Raw genomic sequence first — 17576 nt, 5'->3', positions numbered from 1 at the left:
AAATCATCGGCGGCCAATTCAACACACCCAACTCGCAGTCGCAATTCAACACACCCAACTCGGCCCATGCATCTCAGCTGCACAGGTCAATCAAACAAACTATAATAACCCATGAAACTCCTGCCCACCCCAAAAATTAGGCTTACTGAACTGACCACTTATGAGTTTGAGGCTAAACGGAAGTTCGAAATATGAACGTGGGTAATTTTCATTGGAGTAAAACAAATCACGTTTAATATAAAATATGAGAAAATTCTCCATACATCCTGAACAATTTTATGCTTCAATTTTGCCATAAATATGGAAAATAATAAGCAATGCCTCAATTGTGGAGACAGGATGGAAGGTCTTTGATATTGTTCTATTTTTATTTACAGCTAAATCAATGAATTACTCTGTTCAACTAGTACCTGATACTATGTCAAAGCTATTTTCACACACTTTATTATAAACATGATTTAATCTGATACTGCAGTATGAAATGATCAAAGTTAATATTCTGAACATCCTTGTAGTCCTAAACTCGCAAGTGGTCAATTTCATGAAAATACAATTTAACATTTAATTTGTGAGTGTGACCCAGATCAGTCAGTGAAAACAAACCAACTCTAATGTTCATGATGTTGATGGCCCTGATACTGATGTTGCTGAAATGAACAGGCCATGAACAAAAAATTATTTGTATTTATTTTATCATATTATTGTTATTTTTTTTACCACACTACATACTGATGATCACATAACTCATATATTTCTGCTGCTGCTTGCTTAGTTAGTCATGCAAAAGGACAGACATGGAAGGACAGTGTGGCAAGATACAGTATATGAATGACAGTTGTATGGGATAGGGGAAGGACTGCCTGAAGGCAGAGGAAAGGATAAAATGAAGGCTATTTGTCTATGGACACTACTTCTGGGATTAAGATATATAACTATTGACAGACAAGAAACTGACAAAAATAGAAAGACAGAAAGACAGACTGATAGATGTAGATAGATAAGGAAAGAGCAATATGCAGGTAAATATGTAACTGGAGAAAGACAGACAGAAATATGAATAAAGAGACAGATAGGTAGATACACTGATGGATGAACAAAGACAGACAGATAATACAGCTAAACTCACTTGGTACTCAATATTCTGCCAGTCAATCTTCTCCTTGGCATACTCCTGCTGCTCCAACTTAAAGATGTGTTTGTTGAAATGGAACTGCAGTTTCTCGTTAGCATAGTTGATGCACAGCTGTTCAAAACTGTTCTCCTGTTAATGCAGTGGGAAGGATTACTTTAGTTTGCTGACTGAACTGTTACTCTTAATGGAAAAGCTATTGTAGGATCTGATATAAGGAATATATTATATCACCATTATCATCATCATCATAACTTAATTTCACACTATTTCAAAGAGGAGGGGAGGAATCTACAAACACAAAAATGAAAACACGTGAAACGAACTATCAAGGGAGCTAAGTGATATGTATCATAAATTCATTCACCAATCAAATGAAACTTCTAAAATTTTTACTATTTACATTAATATCCTTGCATTTCCAAACTATAAAGCTGGATAAAAAACTTCACTCATGAATTACATCTAAAAAGCAAACTGCTTTTTTAACTTCAAGAATTTAAAGCCACAAGTAACTTTATTTGTCTCCACACTCCCATCAATTAATCGACCCAGTACTGCTCCATCAGGAATGTATCAGCTTGAGGCTTGGCTACACAGTCCACACATTTAAAGCATAAGTGGCCAGCTGCCTCCCATGAGTAGCATTACATGAACAACAGACCCCAACCACCCTTCAAAAGTGAACCTGGTTGGGCCAAATCTAGTTGGAGTGCCTAACCCACTAAACCATCAGGCATCTAGAAAAATCATACCTTGAACACTTCAAAGCCAAAGATGTCAAGTATGGAGATGTGAGTCTTGCGTGCACCCTTGTGTATGATGTGGTTGACCCGTCGTACCAGCCATGAGAACAGCGATGAGTACAGGGCCTTGGCAATGGCATCACGGGCGTCTAGAGCTTGGTCGATGTTTAGTGGAGTGAAGACACGGTCATTTCTCGCCTCCTATACAGGGATAGAGATATCATCATCACCATCATTATATCTCATTAAGAAAAGGCATATGTTAAAGAAGAAAAGTAAATGGATACACCACTCACAGTTATCTTGGTGGTGACAGCATATCTGATCTCTGAGTCATCTTTCTGGAGGAGGAGAGGCCATCTTTATCTCTGCATCACTCTTATCTCCTTATATATCACCAAGAAAAAGGAAAAGCAAAAGGTAAACAGATAAAAACACTCACAGTTATCTTGGTGGTGAGAGCACGTTTGATTCCCGAATCATCTATCTGGAGGAGGTGAGAGGCCCACTTGATCTCAGCATCACTCCCAATCTCCACCCCTTCCTGTCCGTGTTTCAGCTGCTTGCGGTGGAAGTACACGTTGCCCATGTGGAGAACTGTGGAAAATTAATCCACTGAACCCAGGGCAGTTTTTTTTTCATTTAATTCTTGTCATATGCTCACCTGGTTTACTTACCTGGTAGAGCTACCAATATGAAGTATGTGACGGGCTGGGGATCAAGCAACACAGTTTGCTGCTCTCTCTCTTCCTTTCATATTTTCTGATTTTGAGTATTTTTTTATATCTGTTTACCTGTCTCTTGTACATCTTCATCTATCAGACACATTCTCTCTCTCATTCTCTCTCTATTTGTAGATGAATTACTGGCTGCGTGTGTCAAGTATGAGGCTGACAGGGAGATATTACTAGCCAATACACAACAGCTGTAAATGAAGAACTTGTTAATTTGGACAAATTTTTAAAAGTGGCGGGGTTATATGTAACTTTAATAAACCCTTTCAGTGCGAGATGCCTTTCAGGTCTATACAATATTCTAGTGTCAACGAGAGTAAACTATTACATCTCCTGAATTAAAGTGTTGTGGGAAACAATTACCTCTCTTACCCAATGAAATAATTTTTTGTTTATTCCTCCTATTAGTTGACAACATTATTCAACTTAAGACAGCCTTAAGAAGTGAAGTACAATAGTTAAATATGGCCTTAAATACCCCTTCAGGACAGGACAATCTAAATGGTGATTGAGTTTGTAGGGATGTGGTCTGCTGTCCTAACCGCATTCATCATATAAGATTGCCTCATACACTCAAAGAATCCATCAGGGCTGAAATTCAGTGAACAAAAGCTTTTGCAAGTACTGTACTAGGATACTTTATTCAACTTGGAAAGGACCTGTAGTTGTGAGGGGCTTCATGAGGGACAATGGCTAATATGAGACTGCTGGTTCAAGGTCTCCTTTAAGTTGAATAAAACTATCTAGTAGTAGCAACCATAAAAAATTTAAAAAAAGATGATGATGCCATTGTTATGGCCCCCAGGTTCATCTGGACATGAACCTATTTGACTGCAGGCTGAATTTCCCCTTCCCTTGCAGTCCACCTTCTTCTTGGGGGGCAGAGACGGAAATGATGGACACTTGTTTAGCAGGGCTACTTATACTAGTGACACAGCATGAAGGTATCTCTCTCTAGGCTCATCTGAATGTGAACCTGCTGGACTGCAGGCTGACATTGTCCTTCTGCTAAAGTCCACTATCCTCCTTTTAGAGGATAGCAGGGGAACAGAGGCAACTTTATATAACTGGGCAGTGGAGCCACCTTGTCATTAGTGTCAACATATGAGAGTGTCCCTCTCCAGCACCCGTCCTATAGGTGCAGGAGATAAACACCACCACCACAAAGACCCACCTGCAGCAAGGATCCTGAAGATGGTGTCCTGCTCATGTGTTGAGAAGCCCAGCACCTGCATGGCCGAAAGTAGTGCCTGGAAGTCCTCACCATCATACTTCCCTTCCAGTTGACCACCACCACCCTGCATGCACATGTTATCAGTAAAAAAAATGTAAGTAGACATTATGGCCAAAATGCCATGGACAAACAGAAACAGTAATAATGCTGCAGACAGATAAACAAGAAAAAATACGCAACAGTAAAATAATAAATTGACTGATGGTTCGTAATAATAAATATAATAAATAGCTAGTCATATATTTGCCCTTCAGCAGTGTAAGATCTCGGGCTATGGTTGTTGCTGCTGAGTGACCTGGGTCTGTCTGGCCAAGCAAACCCATCAACCACTGGCAATAACTTGTGTCCTAAGTTTCAGAAGGCTAGACAGCAGAGAAAAAAGTGACTATCCAATGCTCCTAGTGTACGATGTGCCATACTCTCATTGGCTTTTAGAGGATTTCTAGCACCTCCTCCTTGATTACATGTATATATTTTGCTTATTACACCTTGTCATTCTCTTGGGTGTTACCATCATTTTCATATCAACAAAGACTACGTAAATATCACATAATATACTAATATACCAAATAAAGAACAAAATGGTACGTAAAATGCACTAAGGAGCTCCCTGAACACTTAAGAACGTGAACCAAGAAGTTAGAAGAGAATGACTAAGCCAAGGAGTTACAAAACTGAAAGACTGAGCCCAGGAAGTGTGAATATAGATTAGCTGAGCCAAGAGGTTAGAATATAAAATGAGTGGTACAAGAAAAACAGAATGATTAAGCCAGTAAGAACAAACAATGATAGAGCCAAGAAGTTAGAACACAATGACTCAGCCAAGAATTTAGAACACAGATTGAAATAAGAACTTAAAACACAGAATGAATAAGCCTAAAGAAGTTAGTACACAGAATGATAGAGCCAGGACGGTGGAACACAGACTGAACCAAGAATTTTGAACACAGAATGACTGAGCCAAGAAGTTAAAACGCAGAACAATACTAACTTGGTTGAGGTAGAAGTACTTGTCGGCAGTGGTGAGTCCATATGCTGCCTTACGATCTTGGGGTAGTCCAGCCAGCAGCTCATAGAAAACGTGGTAGTTGCGTTCCTCTGATGCCTGGGTAACAATGCGGGATTTCTCCAGCAAGTACTCGGTGATCCGCGCCCCCGTGATCACACCCCTTTCACAACAGTAGTGAAGAATGGGAATAATGTAGTGAGGGATGTCCAAATTGTTCTTTCACAGGGAACACACACTAATATCAAGATACTGCAAAGCTAGTTCTCAATATGTACTGCAGTGTCTTTAGCCTATCAAGAAATATCATGGGTAACACTGACAAAACACCACACCAAACATGCACATAAGCACAACACAACACAATAATCACATACATACTCCACACACATACACATACACCCATGCCCACACACTCCTTCCTCAAAAGCACTTACAGTAGATACTCACTCCTTAAAGTAGACCTCCAGATATTTGCCAAACCGAGAGGAGTTATCATTCTTCACCGTCTTGGCATTACCGAAAGACTCAAGCAGGGGTGACGCCTCCAGGATCTGCTCCGTCACAAGGTTGCTATGGGACTTGTTAACAGCCGCAAGATACTGCATTATAAGTTTGGTAGACTCGGTTTTTCCAGCACCAGACTCACCGCTGATCACGACACACTGGTTGCTGACATCCTTCACCATGCGGGAGTACGCAGCTGACCCAATCGCGAAGATGTGACTGGAGGAAAAAGAGAGGATGGGAATCAAGCATAGCACATTCTAACTTACTCTCAGCCATGACTCACACACTTCCATACCTGCCCATATTACCTCACTCTAACTTCATCACCTGTAACTTTAATTCAAGTATGGGGTACAGTTTGTAGTTACAGATGACAGAGTGAGAACTATGGGCACTGTGCACGTATGGAATGATGTGAGCTGTGGCCACGTAATTTTAATTTGGAATAGACTAAACAGCAGGTATGGTAGTGTCTTCTTCTGTAAACAGCAGAGATTTTTCTAATGCCTTGTCACAGAACTAGAAGTCTGTACAGTACACACTCTCAACTATGAAATGATTGGGCACAAAGTTTTTACGGAAAATGAAATACTGTAATTTGGATAGTATAATCATAACGATAACTATGGGAAAATCATGTACGTAATAGCTAAGCATACCATGAACAGTTAATACAATGACACAGCTTGTATTAGGAATATATCATCTACTGTTATACCTGTCCACAAATCAACTTTGTCTCCAAATATGTACTGACTGTATGAGGACAGATGACATCAACACCCCCTTACTGCATGAAACAAAATATTTTGGAAAGTGGAAGTTTTATTAATTGCATGTCTGGATTTGGAAGATTGTAATGTACTACTGACATACAGCTTCTGCTCTTCCTCTGAATCTTAAACCTGGCCGGAGGGAAGCTGTTGAGCTTCACAAAACAAAGACCCACTAATCAGCGTCTAAGCAGAAAAAACAGCTTTACTTGATGGCAAGAGTTTGCAAAGACACCTGTTTGTGCAGTGTAGAAATGCTTTAAACTATTAACAAGGTTTCATTCCTTACATATCTCACTCTCCTTCCTCTCCACATGGCCAAACCATCTCGGAGTATTTCTCTTAACACTTTCAAATTTCAACCATATCTGCATCAGCACCACAGTGCCTCTTTATTTCCTCATTGGTCTGACTGTCTCTCTCTCTCTTTGCAAGTCCACATGCTCTTCTCAAATAATTCATTTTCACTGCTCTCACACTTTAGATATACAACAAACTCTTCGTGTGCCAAATCCAATTGGGGCACCTTAACCCACTGGACCACCAAAAAGATACGGAATTTGATACTCACGGTGGTAATGTTCCGAGTATCTGCCCCTCATACTTCTTCACCATATCCAGGCCATATATATCAAACATGCGGTAAGGGTTGACTGCTACCAGGATGCTGCCAGTGTATGTCTGTGGGGAAATGGATGTAGCTGTAGTACAGTGTGATTCGAAAAACGTCATCCACCATGAAAAAGCCTTGTACAGTATCAAGTGACTGTTGGAACCTTTCCTTCCATTCAACATTTAGTACTATAGATGCTGTGCTTTTACCTCCCACAACTTGAATACTAAGCTGTGGTTGTATGGAATTTGTGAGGTCATAGTTATGAGGTAGGAATGTCTACTTGGTTCCTAGACAAATCAACTCTTCAGTCTGACTATGCTTGGCCATCAACTGAGCTGAAAGAAGTTACATCAGTGGTCTTTGCTAGGTTAGAACAAATGCACTAGAGTGGAGTGTTACTCAGTACCCTATTCTCAACACCTAAGGAGACTGTAGCCTCTTTTCCTTACTTCCCCCCCCCCAACACACTGTTACTGTCATCTGTGATATTTATGCAAACTATATTGATGTGAAAATTATATAAACAATGGAGGAGAAATACACTGTGTACTACTGAAAATAAACTGATAAGGGTGAAGTGCTATAAACCATCCTAAGCTGATCATCATATAACTCCTGGTCTCTTCATCACATCGGTACCATGGAGTGTCCTGCTTTGATCTCAATGAAAACAAGTTGACATTTTTCCTGGCATCACAGGCTGTCATTACTGAACATTACTCTGCAACAGGTGCTGGAAAGGGATGCCTTCATGTGGTGGCACTCATATAGCCGTGCAGCTCCATTACCCAGTTATATAACATCCCTAAATTCCCTCCTTATCCCCTGAAAGAAGGATAGTGGACTGCAGGAGAAAGGCAATTTCAGTTTGCAGTTAACCAGGTTCACATACATATGAGGCTTGGAGTTGCAGATACTACTACTACTACTACTATTACTGCGCCACTGCTACTACTACTGCTACATCTACTATTACTACTACTACTATTACTGCTGCTGCCACTGCTACTACTACTGCTACATCTACTATTACTACTACTTCTATTACTGCTGCTGCCACTGCTACTACTACTGCTACTACTACTGCTACATCTACTACTACTACTACTACTATTACTGCTGCTGCCACTGCTACTACTACTGCTACAGCTACTATTACTACTACTACTATTACTGCTGCTGCCACTGCTACTACTACTGCTACATCTACTATTACTACTACTACAATTACTGCTGCTGCCACTGCTACTACTACTGCTACATCTACTATTACTACTACTACTATTACTACTCTGCAGCATGGTCTCATGCATGAGTGCAAGAGGTGTATCAGAGAAGCAGTAATGCTGCTATCCAACCAAGTGTGCATACCATAGTTTTGTAATTCACTTGTATCAGTGTAATGCCATCTGAGTAACATGACTTGAATCATACTTTAGTAATAATCCAATTTATACAGTACAGCCTCCACCCTTATCCCTTCACCATGATCTTAACAGAGTGCAGTGTATATGCATTCTGTATGTTACCTGCACTGTATTAACGTAGTATGTCCTCTGGGTAAGAGGACTTTTGAATCAACCTATTGTAATAATTCAGCTCCTTTAAACTGTACTGTACAATCTCTATCCTCATCCCCCCTGACCTGTGACTATCTCTCCATCCAACCAACCAACTAACTCCAACACTCTAATACTCTCTTGGTATAATCGCTTCTATGTATCGTGCAACAGAAACAATGCGGTGTAAAAGAAACGGCAAGACCCAAATAAATAAACTAACAAAAATACATACATGCATACGTAAAGAAATAACTAACAACTATACTTACGTAGATGAGTTCCTTGTCGTATCTGATTTTTAGGTTCCATAATAAAGAGGCTTCATTCAGATCCCTGGAAACAATATATATATCAATACAATAATGCACAACAAAAACTCCAAACTGCATACTGTACCAGAAAATCAAAGTTCAGTATATATAATAGGACAGTACAGGTATACATGCCAAACATTCCAAAGTATTTACCAGAAAGTATAATACACTGCTTCTTACAAACATGGCAAAATCTTCAACACATATAGGCTTTACTCACGAGAGGCTAATCATGTCATCCACGCCCGATGGTCCGAGGTCTTGGCGACGCTTTACCGAGGACAGGTTGGTCAGCGTGAACACCTGTGTCTGTTGCAAAGATATAAATAAATTAATAAAATAAATAAATAATAACAACAACAACAACAATAATAATAATATATCTATCTACAACCAGATGCTATAATCTTGTAATGGGTGGCTGTTTGCCTTTGAGTTAGTTGTTTTATTAGGAGGGGGCACTAACCCTCCGCCAACCCACTTGGCATGTAGGGAACACGTATGGGTTGGTTATATGGTTACCATCCAGCGTTGTAAATGGTTTTCTGGTTTACAAGGAATCATTAGACTTGTCACTCACTGTAAAGCCACCTGATAAGGAATGAAGAGTAATAAAAAGTGATAGGAATGATGAGAGAAATAGGAAGAGAGGAGGCCACACACAGAAAATGAATGATAAAGGTGTGAAAGAAGAGGTAGGCAGCACTACTGTACATCAAATGAGCGAATGATGTTCACCACCACCTACCACCAAATAATAATAATAATAATGACAATAATGACAGTAATAACAATAATGATAATAACAGCAATAATAATAATAATCATCATCATCATCATCATCATCTAATCCTGTGTTGCCCCATGAGTAGTATAGGAGTCTGGGGCTAGGCAAGTTGGTCCTGACAACATTTATGATGAGAGTGATCACTCACCCGAGTGGCATTACATGAGCAATAAACCCCAACCATCCCTTGGATATAAACCTGCACAGGCTCAATCCAACTGGACTGCCTTAAGTACCCACTAAACCACCAGGCGTCATGATTTGGTTATAAGGTTACCATCTAGCGCAGTAAATGGTTTCTTGGGTTACAGGAAACCATTTGGATTGTCACTCAGTGTAAACCAAAGGCAACACTACACTGAGTGGATAATGGGTGCCCCCATCTACCATTAATAAGAAGAAGAAAAAGAGGAAAAAGGAAGATGATGATGACGATAATAATACTGATACACCAGTCCATACTACTGTTATTTTAAGTTTTATCATAAAAGTAGCCACACACCACCTTGTGGATGTTGGATCTTGGAAACTGGGCCACCTGTAATTGTGCCAATTCTTTTGATTTTCAAGTTTCTAAGATTTGGCTACCTTCTTGTACTGATTCCCGCCAACATACACACACCTGAAATAACTGCCGACACCTTAATCAGGAACTATTTTTGCCTATGCAACCTTACACACACTGCAGGCTTTAGTAAATTACAGTATCCAGTATAGGTCCATTCACAACCACAACATCCCCTCACCTCCTCCCCCACACACACACATACCTCACGTCTTGTGGAAGCTATATCTCATTTTAAAGGTTTAATATGGTATGCTATCCAGTAAAACGACCACCAAGAGTTACACTGGAGACTGGTGATCTGCAAATGCATCAAATTTCATTATTAATAGTAGCATTATTATTAGTAGTAGTACTATCAACATCGTCATCATCATCATCATCTTCACCAAGGATAGGTTAAATTAATTCCCGTTAACACCTATACTTGACACGCTAATTACTATCTGCAGCCTGACACCATAATCTCGTAAGGGGTGGTCGTTTGTCTATGAGTTAGTTACTACTTATTAAAAAGGTCGGTATCACTGTATCTGCCACGTTAGGTACCACTCGCCACCACTGTCAGCATTACACATCATCCTGTATCTAATCATCCATCATCATTACACTCATCATCATCCATCTATCCATCCATCATCATTACACTCATTGTCCTCCATCTATCATCATTACGCTCATTATCTTCCATCTATCCATCCATCATCATTACACTCATCACCCTCCATCTACCGATCCATCATCATTACTATCATCATTCTAACTATTACTCCATTACTACACTTATCATGATTCACGCTATGACACACTCACACCTACACACGAACACTCCAGACATCAACAACCTCCCCCCTGCTCCCTCTCACGTATACACACTCAGGTGAAGACAAATGAGGCATATTCTCTCTCTCTCTCTCTCTCTCTCTCTCTCTCGTACATGAACGCTGACATAGCAAGGCAATCAGTGGCTGTATACCTAAACTGTCTCGAGCCTATGCTGTCTATAAGATTGCTTTTCTCTACAATTCTTACGCACTCCACCATCTTCTTTTGGGGGGAGAGGAAGGGAGCTGAGGGACGTTTGTATAACCGGGCAACTCCACCGCCCGGTCATATTAGTGCCATCACGTGAAGGCGCCCCTCTCCTGCACCCACCCAGGAGTAAAAAAATAAATAACAACACTACAATAATAATAATAATAATAATAATAATAATAATCCGAGTGTCTGAATCTATGACCTTCACGACTATGAGCTAGTATGGAAAGGGTAGTACGCTAGGTCCCTTCCCCCAATATCCCAGGGGCATAAATCCTCGGCTCTCAAGGGTTAAGGGTTCGAGTTCAAGGAAATGGTTGGATTTTACTGCTCACTTAATGCTATTCAGGGACACGAGACTGGTCACCCTCATCTTATATGTCGCTGGGACTCTAAGCTCTTGATGGGGAGTGCAGGACTGGATGATGGATGGATGGAGGGGCGGGTGGATGTAAAGCATGATTAATGGATGGATGAATGATGGATGAACGAATGAAAGATTGATAGATAATGGGTAACTGAATGATGGATGACTGAAATGATGGATGAATAACTGCATCGTGATGGATGGACGAATGACAGACGGCTGGATGATGGATGGATGGGTGGAAGGAGTTTTCACATCATTACCACTCACGTAACTTTCACTGGTAATATTCCGTCCATAAAATCAACCAACCACTTTTTAAAATCCTTCAGTTACTCACAAAACCGTCTCAAATAACACCCAATACATTTTTTCACGATAATTTTTTCCTATACAGACTGCTAGCTCCCGTCGGCCGCTTTGTGTAATGCGAGGACGGCTCAAGTCATCGCTACCAGTGTCCCCTGCATCATTTCATTTTCCTACTTCCCTGTCTTCGCCTATACCAGCAGACTGAGCCATCCCCACAACACAAGATATGGCAAGATGAGATTCAGGTACAGCCCAATTTACGGACCACCTTCAGTAGTTTTTTTTCTCCCTATCCATACCTCAAGTGGCCAGTCACCTTCTTCTTCTTCTTCTTTTTTTTTTTTTTTTTTTCTTGCGGGGGGGTGGGAGGTGAGGTGCGTGTGAGAGAGTGAGAGCGTGACGAGAGGTGGAGGTCAGTAGGAAGGGCCGTGACATCAGCTAGCGGTACCCTGACCCTACCTCACCTCACATGCTTGTTACTCAGGCATTTTCATTAGCTACCCCTTCAGCCTCGCACATTACTTAGTTCTGGCCTTTCATTCTTACATACAGACATAATATGCATCCTAACACACTTTTTACACCCACCTATCTATCTAATCTATCACCCTTGCCTCACTTTCACGTTTTCACTTCTCATCTTCAGACACTGCGTAACCCTTTCTGGACGTCTGACAGATGAAGTAGTTTACGGATACATGATACGACCTTCGCCCAGTCGTTGTGGTTGTGGCTGCGTGTTCTTTGATGGTTAACGCCCCATCTTTCCACAAACAAACGCTAATTTTACTTTCAACTTCAGGTACTCCATAAATTCAAACACTCTGAACTTAATATTCACAAACGGAGTACGTGTGTGATTTTCCGTCTTCCTTTTATCTATATACGTTTGAATGCTTCGTGTTATTTTTCGTTTTTATTTATATCTGCTAATGTTTGCGTACCGACTGTCTGCCCTCACCTCACCTTCACACAGCTTTTCGTTACCCCTTGACTTCAATGACGTTTTATAGCAATTTCGCTGCCCTTCCCACACCTCACACATTGTAAAACTGTGCGTGTGTGTGTGTGTGTGTGTGTGTGTGTGTGTGTGTGTGTGTGGGTGGGTGGGTGGGTGGGTGGGTGTGGGTGTGTTTTAGTACCTGCACTTCACCTGAATTTCACCTCAACTCACCTTATAACTTTTCATTAACCTCTCTCTCTCTCTCTCTCTCTCTCTGGTCACGCACTATGCATTTTTTTTAACATGGGATGTGATCTGCTTGCCCCATTAAAAAAAAAAATTACACTGCTTCCCTGATATGTCAAAATAAATTATGGACTTGGTCAGTGGGTGGAGGAGGAGGAGGAGGAGGAGGAGGAGGAGGAGGAGGAGGAAGAGGAAGAGGAGGAGGAAGAGGAAGAGGAGGAGGAGGAGAAACAAAAAGGAGGAGAAGAAGCAAAGACAAAGAATGGCGATGAGAGTAGCTGAGCAGAAGAAAGACAAGAAGAATGGACAAGCAGAAAGTAGGAGGAAGGCAGGAAGAGGAGCAAAGTGAAAAAGAGTACAAGAAAAATGACCAAAAGAACGCATCGATAAGTGACTGTTATGGCGGTTAGCAGAGACGTTGTAAAGTTACAGAGGAGGAGGAGGAGGGGAAGGAGGAAGAGGAGGAGGAGAAGAAGAGGAAGAAGGGAGGAACTGAAGAACGAAGGGAGGAGTGGAAGGAAGCGGAAGAAGAAAAAATAAGATTAAAAAAAATAATAAAACTCAGCGAATATTCAACTCCTACACCTGAAGGGACCATCTACCTACTTTGTGGCTCTGGGAATTTCCTAACACTTCTTCCTTAGCGATTAATTCTGCACGTGAACCCTCAGCATCCTCTTATATATTTCTGGTGAAGGCAAGATCGACATTTTACCGATATAAACAAGATTACCAATACCTCTACGGGAATGCAAGATGGTCTCCACAGTGCAACAGTAGAATAGCATGTCACTACGTAAATTTCCGTGATGAATAATGAGCATACAAAAACATACATCTCAAAATCTGTTTATATGGTTTGATGTTTCTGTGCAAATTACCATGATAAATAAACGCAAAACATACATTTCAAAATTTGTGTTTATGTGGTTTGATGTTTCTGTGCAAAATTACCATAATCATTAATAAACATACAAAAATAAACATGCCGTATCGAAATTTGTGTTTAATACGGTTCGCTGTCTGACTCTCTACAAGGCCTACATGAAATTCAAACTAAAAAATGAAAAACGTGTCTGGAACTGTGGGCCCAGTGACGGTTATGGCGGTTAGGAAAGACGTTACAAGGTTAGGGCAAAATGAAACAACGGAGAGAGAGAGAGAGATAACTGCTATAACCGTCACTTATTCTCTCTCTCTCTCTCTCTCTCTCTCTCTCTCTCTCTCTCTCTCTCTCTCACATCACAGCCGCTACAGGGTTGAGAGAAATGGAACAACTGCTATATTTGCTCTCCTACTTCCTTCTACCTCCCTTGCCGGCTGGTACGGTTGAAGGGAAGGCCAAACCACCCACGCAAAATACATCAACAGCATTCCTAAAGCCTGGGATTACAGGAGATTACAGAAGGGAGATTGGCGTGACTGGGAGTGAGATATGAGGCCTGTGTGTGTGTGTGTGTGTGTGTGTGTGTGTGTAAGAGAGAGAGAGAGAGAGAGAGAGAGAGAGAGAGAGAGAGAGAGAGAACAATATGAGCAAACAATCGCCTTATCGAAAAAATAAATCGAAAAATACAGGAAACAATCACAGAAAGTCCATTGGTCAAATTTTTCTGATTAAATTTATATATCTCCCTATCTCCCTGTCTATCTACCTACCTATCTATCTATCTACATACCTACCTATCTATCTATCCAGTTCCTTATTGCCCTATCAGGAGTAGGGACCCAAGGCTAGGCTACTTAATACAAACATTTATACCAAGTGACCAGTCCTTCAACCCTGAGTGGCATTATGTGAGAAAATAAACCCCAGCCATTCCTAGGATGTAAACCCAATGGGCCACATCAGGTTGGAGCACCTTAACATACTAAACCACCTGGCGTCATTTCGTGATATGGTTACCACCCAGCTTAGTAAACAGCTTCCTGGGTTACAGAAAATAATTCAGCTTGTCACCAGAAAGCAGCACTAAATCAAGTGAGAGAATGATAGGCGCCATTACTACCATAGTAATACTCATCATCATCATCATCATCATAATCATAATAATAATAATATTCTTTACAAAGCTATCCCGTCTTATCGTAAACAATAAAAAAAAAAAAAAAAAAAGCTTTGTAGAGGGTGATTTTTCTTCTGCCTTAATATCGTAGGTAAATAAAAAACACAAACACCACAGTGGTCAAATACATGGCTTAATCCGCTCTCTCTCTCTCTCTCTCTCTCTCTCCAACACCACAAGTCGTAGGAAAGACGTAAACACACCAGTATAAATCACAACCATCATTTATCTTGCGTACAATTTTTTCTTTACCTATTTTCTCCACTACAACATCGCAAGCAGCCAAGCACAGACGCAGCCATAAATCAAAGCCATAACAAAGCCATTTACAAACGAGAATGACTTACTTCCTCCGCACACCCACGCAACCACTCCCTTCACCCACACTCGAACGCAACCGAACGTGGATGGCGGGAAATTTTGAAGCGCGAAAATGGAACAGCGTAATATTTTAAATTAAGAGGGAGAGATGATACGCTCGCTTGGCTGTGCGACCTAGACTGGCCTGATTAAATTATTTATCCATTAACCTCTTCAGTACGATGATACATTTGTTTAATTTGATAATATGCGGTTAAGTCTGGGAGATTTCAAACTCGGGAAGGGGGGAGGGGTAAGTATAACCGCCATTTCCTTCTACTTTACTCCTTTTACCTTAACCTGGCTCAGATTTTCGTCCTTTTGCAGCTTATTTGACGTAGGTCAGTAGAGGAACAACACTACGTTTCTACAGTCATTCCACAGCATTTCTTAGTGACTAGCATCATATTTTAGCGATAATCCATTTTTATAACCAGGTATTCAAGGTGGGGAGATGGCAATTGTAGGTCACGTTAAAGTATAAGCAGTACGGTATACCTCTGGGCTCTCGAAAATTATTAAATCAGCTTAATAATAACAAGAATATTTAAGAATAACGCGCTACCGTGTTGACAAGATAAATTTTATTTCATGTGCGTCCAATTATCTTTTTACTTTATTCTGGCTCACGACAAACCCCTTTAGAATGATAAAGTTGGCATTTACTCTCTCTCTCTCTCTCTCTCTCTCTCTCTCTCTCATTTCCTGAGATTTAAAATTACCCTGAATCCCTTACAGATTTATTTTTTTCTTCACATGCTTGCTTTCTTAACACATTTGGTGGCAGCATCAAAATACAATTACACACATTAAAGTTTAAAAAATGTACAAATCCTTTTTTTTTTTTTTTTTTTTTTTTTTTTTTTTTTTGCCAACTCCATGTCCCATCCCGTCACACAAATGAGGTAACGACATAGATTTATTCCGATTCGTGGGGGAGGACTTGACTTCTGATATTAAATAGTACTGACGTGGAAAGGGAATATGGGCCACAGCCGTGGGAAGTGAGTTGATACAGGCGCTTGTATAAAAACATAACGGTAGGTCAAAATTTAAATCTGGTAGCACGAAGACAGCATAAGTATCACAGGTCGTTACTTGTATCCATACAAGGCATAACTGCAACATTTTCTGATGTTATAATTATTTTCTGAAGCAACAATATTCCTGTGTTTTTTTTTTTTTTTAATATAACAACATTTTTCAATGTAAAGAATGTATTTTAAGGGTAACTGTAGGTTTAAGTTTACGATTCTTCTGGACTGCCTGGAATGCTGGGGGGGGGGGATACATACATCGTGTATTAATATCCGCTCTGCCACTACCCTTCCACTCTGAATCCGTAATACAAGCCTGGCTGCCTCCTTCACGGGAACTGGAAGCACGGCCTGTCACGCCAACAGACTCATTCAGAGGCCTGGTTATACATATTCATCACTAAAGCCATTTTTTTTTTTTACCAAACCACATTTGTCAGTGCTATACAGATCTGCTACCTAGTTATCGACATTCTATCAAGCAGGTTACTCAGCACAACCCATACAATATAGTAAGATGCCGAAATCCGACTCGGTGTTCGGTTCTGGAAGGTCGTCGGAACTGTGAATGCACAGCTGTACAGAATGGTGCAAAAGGAGTATACGCACGATATCTAGAAGGTTAAGAAAATGTTCTAGACTAGGGGATGAACAAAAACTGTTCTCGAACAACAACTTACTGTTTGCCTTAAAAACCCCTACACCGCGGGCTTGTTTACCAATTACTTGCGTGTGCCGCGGGGTTATTTGGGCTCCGACAGACTCTCAAAAAATATTTGCCAAAAATCAGTTATTAGTCCTAGAATAATAAAATTACATATGCTTATGGCACATACCTTCAGCTTTCTCCTGGAATGATTGTTGAGCCTTCGTCGGTTACCGTAGGACTTGTGGAGACCTCTGAAGTAGGGTAACGAAGTCTCCACTTTACACTTCCCAACAACCCGTAATATGATTACCACAGCCAGATACAAACACTATAAACACTATTCTACAATTTTCAAGTAGTTTGGGATCCATACTCAAAAAAAAAAAACACTGTGAAAGCAATGGAAATTACGAGCGCGTCTGATCGTCGCACTGGCACTAGTTCGCTCATGGTAGTCTGTCATTTATTATTCATAAAACCCCTCACACTTTATATTTCTATTACTATATAACACTTATATATATCTACAGTCTTTATCCATAAGTTTCCTTCAGTAGTATTAGTTTATTGTCACTGTAGGGATTC

General features: G+C 40.5%; 1 protein-coding gene across 1 annotated transcript in view; it reads right to left on the bottom strand.

Moving 5' to 3' along the window:
* Myo10A (unconventional myosin 10A) overlaps nucleotides 1-17576 on the bottom strand; it is a 121656-nt gene that overhangs the window by 82240 nt on the left and 21840 nt on the right. Inside the window, exons 3-11 of the mRNA XM_080286580.1 lie at nucleotides 8845-8933; nucleotides 8580-8643; nucleotides 6704-6813; nucleotides 5300-5575; nucleotides 4835-5012; nucleotides 3784-3907; nucleotides 2318-2472; nucleotides 1885-2076; nucleotides 1127-1261 (exon numbers count right to left, since the gene is read on the bottom strand). Coding sequence (XP_080142706.1) covers nucleotides 1127-1261; nucleotides 1885-2076; nucleotides 2318-2472; nucleotides 3784-3907; nucleotides 4835-5012; nucleotides 5300-5575; nucleotides 6704-6813; nucleotides 8580-8643; nucleotides 8845-8933 — 1323 coding nt within the window. The remainder of the gene's footprint in view (nucleotides 1-1126; nucleotides 1262-1884; nucleotides 2077-2317; nucleotides 2473-3783; nucleotides 3908-4834; nucleotides 5013-5299; nucleotides 5576-6703; nucleotides 6814-8579; nucleotides 8644-8844; nucleotides 8934-17576) is intronic.

This window comes from Coenobita brevimanus, chromosome 112 (genome assembly GCF_032717465.1).
Source record: "Coenobita brevimanus isolate Jiangsu-jjx chromosome 112, ASM3271746v2, whole genome shotgun sequence".
NCBI classification, from domain to species: Eukaryota; Metazoa; Arthropoda; class Malacostraca; order Decapoda; family Coenobitidae; genus Coenobita; species Coenobita brevimanus.
This window is presented reverse-complemented; position numbering and strand designations above follow the sequence as displayed.